We start from the raw sequence: 7,500 nt of genomic DNA on the forward strand, positions 1-7,500 counted from the left end.
TCTATATAATGAATTTTGAGGCCCCTGTTTGTATTTCGCCTGGGGCCCCTACAATGGCTAGATCCGCCCCTGGGCTCGGTACTGCTTAGCTGGTGGTTGGACCAGAGACTGTAGTACGGTATCTGAACTTAATGGACCCACTGCGACCATAGATGGCGAGTCTGTAGACCCACCGTGACCATACATAGTTGACCGTGGTTGGCTCACACAGCCACTGTGTCCATACAGTAATTGGTTTATCCCACTCGCTACGCAGTATACTCTATGGAATTGTACTGTACTGTATGTGGTCTATGGTTTATTCCACTGACTGCACAGTACAGTGTAGTCTATGGATATGCATGTGGTCTTTGGTTTGGCCAGCGGAGTGGATAAAATGCATAGTCACTTGTTTTTGCATACATGACTGGAGATGGAAAGAGGGAGAGGAGAGAAGAGAAGAGAAGAGAAGAGAAGAGAAGAGAAGAGAAGAGAAGAGAAGAGAAGAGAAAAGAAGAGAAGAGAGAAGAAAAGAAAAGAAAAGAAAAGAAAGGAAAAGAAAAGAAGAGAAAAGAAGAAAAAAGAAGAGAAAATGGAATTCAATTTGTCCAATTGTCACAGAGTGTGTGAGCTGAGCTCTTTGCAGTGATTATCCCTTCTCTTCATCTCTTTCTCTTCAATGTTCTATTCTTTCTCCTTTCCTCTAAGGGTTTTATAACTTTTCTCTGCAAGTTGCTACATAAATGGCGCAATGGCGGATTCTTAACATGTGACTCGGGTAAAAAAATATGCGACAATTTGTGAATGCCTACAAACTACAGGCCTCAGATTGTATCTCCAATCTTATGATCATAATCTGGTCTGTTGTTTGTCACAATGGCATTTTAAATGATGGGCCCACATCAAGTCTCTTTTCCTATTTTTTACGGTTCTACTCCTTCCTCCCAGTCCCCTAGCTATCGCTTCATCTCCACCTCTCTCGCTCCCTCTATTTCTGACCTCTCTGACCTCTGTAACTCCCCCACCCCCCTTCCAACAGCAATCTCTCAATTTCTCTCTCTTTCGCTGTATATCTTACTCTGTCTCTACCCTCTGTAGCTCTCCTTGACTTTGTTTCTCTGTGTGTGTGTCTCTCCCTCCTTCTTGACCCCCCCCCCCTCTCCCTGTTTTGCCCTCGGCATTTTGCCCTTGTCTCTGGTTTCCGCCGCATCTCTCTGGTTTGATCATCTGTCTTTGTTTTCATTCGTAACAACTTCCTCCGTCCCTCCGGAGGGGAAGAGAACCCCACCACCACCATCACCATCCCCACTACCCCAAACAATCCCCCAGACTCTACTCACCCCTCCACCCTGCACCTCCACCAAGCATATTTGCCCCCCCCCCTCCACCACCACCACCACTATACCCTCTTGTGAGTGAATGAGTTGGGCTAGGCCAGTCATCTGTGTGAGGTGGCCGTGTAGACAATGGCTGTTTGTCTCACATAGGGTACGGTTACATGATGTTTTTAATAAATGAAATTTAAATAGATCGGATTAAGAGTTATTTTGCAATGTGTATACATGGCACTTTGACTCAAATCTGCTTAAACGTCTGGGGAAAAGAAAGCATTGCGATTGGACTGAGGACACACGTGCTGAGCGAGCCAAATAAGGCACGGTGGCATGGTCCAATGCCACCGGGATGCAGGTGATCTTCCCCCCGAAAATGTTTGCCTCAGGCGGACTGAAATCACGACATTCCCAATGCTACATTAGCTACCCAGTTAGCATAGAGAAACGAGTGGTCAAAGGGTAATGTGGGATAAGTTTGTTGTGCTACATCAGTTTGTGGTGCATTTTAACATCAATATATGGAAGCCACAACATTTATAGTCGCTTAGGGACTTTAAATTAAGCAAAACTTTCATGTAGGAAGTGGACCGGAAGTCCGCCATTTTTTCTCACTGAATCAAAGACCACAGCGTCTTAGCGCCATTGTGTGACCAATGAGCATGCGTGGAAGGACCGGACTTATTGTAATTCTGATCACTGTAAAAGGTTACATGACAGAGGAACGTCTTTAATCGGATTTGAAAGAGAAATAAACCACCCACTTTAATCGGACTTGAGTTTAAATCTGATTAAACTTAAATCCTGTTCGGTAAGTGTTTACATGATATTTTTAGAGTGGATTTTTTTTATTAAAAAATTATTATTTTTATTTTTTTTAATTAAGTTTTAATCAGATTTAAAGTGAGTTGAATTGGACTTAAGTGTCTCATGTAAACATAAGGATAGTTCAGTAGCTTCCAGCTAAATTCTTTGGATAACATGACCAGTGTGAATGAGAATCTTCGCAGACAAGCATGTCGGTCAGTTGAGATTGTTATGGCAATGACAAAGTTGTAGTGCATTACTAAAGGCCCTGTGTTATGTAATGTAGTACTATAGTAGTTAACTTTTCAATGACTAAAATACAGCGTTCCACTGGTGAAATGGTGTGCATTATGAGGCCACATGAGTTGCTTTATTGGTTACCCTACGTAGCGCTTATGGTCTCGGAAGCGGAAGGTTCAAATCCCATATCATCCCTGGCTGAAGTACCCCTGCCCTCACTTTGATCCAAAGACTGAAACCAATAACCTGTACTTAAGTAACTGTATGTCACATCACATGGGGTAAAAAAAAAGCTCAGGCTTTTACATGTTTACTTTTATGTTCTTTGAAAACATAAAAAAACTAAAAGCTATGAAAACTAACTAACTACATAAATAAACAGGTATGTGAGTGTGTGGAGGGTGGATGAGGACGAGGTGTGGGAGGTACCGGTACAAGTAGTTCCTTAAAACACAAACCACTGAAAGGTTTAGAGCCCTTGAGCGTGAATTTAACTGGGGATGGTGTTTACTGTACCGAGAGGTCACGGCCACTTTCAAGAGAACCGTGTCTCCCACAGGAAAATAATCTAAAGGGCCTTTAAAGTGAGCAGCCTTCAGGGGCTCCCTAATGGCAGCTCGAAAAGACATGAGCCACAGACCCAGACCCACGCCTTTTAGATGAAAATAAATGCAAGAAAAAAAGAGGCTGCGGACACACACACACACACAGACACATGACATAAACACACAAACACACACGCACGCACGCACGCAAGCACGCACGCACGCAAGCACGCACGCACGCAAGCACGCACGCAAGCACGCACGCAAGCACGCACGCACGCACGCACGCACGCACGCACACGCACACACACACACACACACACACACACACACACACACACACACACACACACGGCACAAATACACACATACCATTCCTCTTTACAACTGATAGGCATCAAACTCATTTTGGTTGGGCTGTAGTTGGTGTGTGTCGCCCTAGGACTGACATGTTTATGTGGGGTGGGCGTGGGGGGGCAAGGGTGATGTGGGGGGGTCTTGAGTGCAAGCTTGCATCATAAATCAAATGGAGAGAACAGGGGAGTCCAATGCCCTCGGCCTTCCTGTACTCTCTTCTCTTTTTCTTCTCTTCTCCTCTCCTCTCTTCCTCTCTTTTATACCCGGCTCTTCTCTCCTCTCCTCTCCTCTCCTCTCCTCTCCGCTCCTCCCCTCTACCTATTCTCCTCTCCTCTCTTCTCCTCTCCTCTCTTCTCTCCTCTCCTCTACCTATTCTCCTCTCCTCTCTTCTCTCCTCTCCTCTCCTCTCCTCTGCTCTCCTCTCCCCTCCTCTCCCCTTCTCTCCTCTCCTCTCCTCTCCTCTCCTCTACCTATTCTCCTCTCCTCTCCTCTCTTCTCCTCTCCTCTCTTCTCTCCTCTCCTCTCCTCTCCTCTCCTCTCCCCTCCTCTCCTCTCATCTTCTATTCTCCTCTCCTCTCTTCTCCTCTCCTCTCCTCTCCTCTTCTCTCCTCTCCTCGCCTATACCCTTTTCTCCTCTCCTCTCCCAGCCTATACCCGGCTCTCCTCTCCTCCACTATAACCATAACTACCGCCTCAGACAAAGGAAAGGAAATCAGTTAAATGGAAACACTTTTGAAGGGCTCAACAGGAGCACGCACACACACACACACACACACACACACACACACACACACACACACACACACACACACACACACACACACACACAGACACACACACACACACTCCAGACACAGACACACACACACACACACACACACACACACACACACACACACACACACACAGACACACACACGCCAGACATTGACAAAGCGAAAACACGAGTGCTTATGACTTCCATGATGGAACGGAACCAAAACATACGCCACAATATGCAGGAATTGTACTGCACGCACACACACAAGCACGCACGCACACCCACGTACATGTACACGCACACACACATGCACAGACGCACACCTACGTGCATGTACGCGCACACACATATGCACACACACACACACACACACACACACACACACACACACACACACACACACACACACACACACACACACACACACACACACACACACACACACACACACACACACACACACACACACACACACACACACACACACACACACACTGAGCCGCCAGAGAGTATGGAGGTCCTCCGGCTCTCACCCCATAGAAACATCAACATGCTTCACCCATCATCCGTCATCCTCTGGCAGGCTAGGCAGGGCTCCGCTGCACTTCAAAGAGGCGTGGGGGCTCTCCGCTGTTTAACACTACACTATGTCTTTTGACACTCGCGCAGAAAAACCACGACACATAGGGGTCTTAACACCTTCTCATTAGCAAGAATTGAAACATGACTCTATCGGGTTACGCAGCCAGGGCCGGATTAAAGATAGCATGGGTCCACTAGGCTACAGGTTGCTGTGGGGCCCCCCTGGAAGGCAAATTTCTCAACAAAACTGCATAGACAGTGTCATAATTACAAGCTAGGAATAAAGGACTACCGTATGTGTCTCCCAGCTGTGGAGAGGATTGTTAACAAGATTTAAAACTGTACACACAATTCTGGTCAAAATTCTGCTATTTTATTTTACTTTTGGCCAGTCGGGGGCCCCCTGGCAGGTGGGGGGCCCTAGGCTGCAGTCATATCTAGCCTCTGCATTAATCCGGCCCTGTACACTGCCACGCCGCCATGCTTCTTTTCTTTCAGTCAGGGTTACGAATTTTAGCTACCCACATGAGTGTGAGACTTTCGGACAGGCAATATAGCCAAGAACTAATGAACAAGCGAGACTCAGTGGCGTATTTGACTTGGCCCGAGTGGATACGCTACCAAAGAAGAAAAAAAATGCAATTTTGCTTTGATTAAGCTGTTGATAAAAGTGAAACAGTGTTTTCACAAACCTTGGACCTTTAACTAAATCCACCGTACCCAGAGGCGCATCTTGTCACCAGGCAAGGCAGGCAGCCGCTTGGGGCCCCCAGCACACTACATGGTCAAAAACAGCTGAACTTCAAACTATAATAGCGGCAATTTGTTTTGAATGTTCATTCTTGTGGGTTTTTGCTTGGGGCCCCCATTGCCACTAGAATCGCCTCTGACCGTACCGCGCTTGAAGTCGAAGCAAGTACATTTGGTGTTGTCTCAGGTATTGGCTGGGCAAGTACAAACTGAAGTTGATGCGCTAAGCTTGGGCGCTGATGGAACTGATGACGGCTGTTCAGCTAACACAGAGGTGTGTGTGTGTGTGTGTGTGTGTGTGTGTGTGTGTGTGTGTGTGTGTGTGTGTGTGTGTGTGTGTGTGTGTGTGTGTGTGTGTGTGTGTGTGTGTGTGTGTGTGGGTGTGTGTGTGTGTGTGTGTGTGTATGTGCGTGCGTGGATGCGTGTGAGTGTGTACGTATGTGTGTGTGTGTGCGTGTGTGCGTGTGTGCGCGCGCGCGTGTGTGTATGTGTGTGTGTGTGTGTGTGTGTGTGTGTGTGTTTGCATTTGTCATGTAAATGTATGAAAAGATGCAGCAGTTAAAACAGCATCCTCTGGCAATTTCACCCCCTCGCCAATCTCCGCTCAGCAGCAAGGATTAGGAACAGCATAGACAAACACGTGTAGCCAGGGCAATAACTGTGAAACAATCTCAAACGTTCTAGATACGTCAAACACAAACCTCAGACATCGAATGATGCCTTAGGCTTATTGTAACCTATGATTGCGTATCTGTGTATTCTATTCTATTCTATTCTATTCTATGCTATTCTATTCTATTCTATTCTATTCTATTCTATTCCATTCTTTTCTATTCTGCTAATCTAACTGTTGTATCTTCTCAACCATACATAGAATAGAATAGAATAGAATAGAATAGAATAGAATAGAATAGAATAGAATAGAATAGAATAGAATAGAAAAGAACACAACACTAGATTAGAAGACAATGTAATGGAATACAATAGAATAGAATATGCCGTCATCTCACGTACCGTAGTTGTCTTTGGAGTACCAGCCCTTCCAACTGTTCCCCCAGTCCCCTCCTCCTCCACCTCCTCCTCCTCCACCTCCTCCTCCTCCGCTCAGCACCCCTCCTGCATCGTCCCCGTCCCTGAAGGAGTAGTCCTCCCCGCTGTCCTCCACGCTCCCCTGGCCCTGCGCGTCCTGCGCCTCCTGCGCCTCCTCCAGGGGGTCCTGGTACTCCCAGAAGAGGGGCCAGAAGAGGTTCTTGTGGCCCCCCAGCCAGTCCTCCGAGGACGAGGAGAGGGACCAGTCGTTACGGCCAGTCTCCTTGGCCAGGTCCATCTCCATCTCCATCTGGGGGTTGTCCACCACCTCGATCGTCACCTGCCGGGATGACCAGAGAGATGTCTTTAAGTATTTTTGGGGGGCTTTGCAAGCCTTTAATGGTGTTTTATATGACAGGACAGTGAAGCAGAGACAGGAAGCGAGTTGGGAGATCACCTTCATCGTCACCTGCCAGGATGACCACCAGAGACGTCATTATGTTGTTATTTCTTTTTCTTTGGAGACAAAAAAAAGTCTAACGCACACTGTTTGCATTTGCAGAGTTTCACTGATGACGCTTCGGTCTAACCACCTTCTTCAAGCCAAGCCTTCTTCAAGCTATTTTTCTTTTGAAAAATCATTTTTTTAAAAATCAATTCATGAGTTTGCATTTCTTGTTCTCTTCAAATCTATTTTTCCGTAGATCAGGTCTGTTTGGTGTTTTTTTTCTTCACTTAATTTTTTGTCATGTTGGGTGTCCATCACATTATCACTATTGTCAATAACTTATTAATTCTTAGCCTACTTAATATTTATTGAAATTATAATATTTTTATTAATTGATCTATGTGTTTGTTCATTGATCATTTTCATAATTATTTTCGGTGTCAGGCATATTGTTACCAAGCTACCATTCAGACACCTCTGAATTCTGTCCACGTTGTTTTTTTTCCCGATTCCCAGGACGAGGTACAGAGGTAGTAAAAACTAATTTGTTTTGGTCTCAGAGGAGCTGGTCTGCCTTCAAAAGAAAAGCAAAAAAGGCAAAAGGAAAAAAAAAGTTCCTCTTGTGTAAAAACCTCAGTGCAGCGGTTAACGGAGAGATGAACACATGTTTGG

The 7,500-nt window shown here is 45.9% G+C and overlaps 1 protein-coding gene across 1 annotated transcript in view; it reads right to left on the minus strand.

Annotated features, from left to right (window-relative positions):
- Positions 1 to 7,500, minus strand: part of ism2a (isthmin 2a) — a 50,781-nt gene that overhangs the window by 17,211 nt on the left and 26,070 nt on the right. Inside the window, exon 3 of the mRNA XM_063224053.1 lies at positions 6,366 to 6,720. Coding sequence (XP_063080123.1) covers positions 6,366 to 6,720 — 355 coding nt within the window. The remainder of the gene's footprint in view (positions 1 to 6,365; positions 6,721 to 7,500) is intronic.

The sequence above is a fragment of the Engraulis encrasicolus genome, chromosome 19, assembly GCF_034702125.1.
Source record: "Engraulis encrasicolus isolate BLACKSEA-1 chromosome 19, IST_EnEncr_1.0, whole genome shotgun sequence".
NCBI classification, from domain to species: Eukaryota; Metazoa; Chordata; class Actinopteri; order Clupeiformes; family Engraulidae; genus Engraulis; species Engraulis encrasicolus.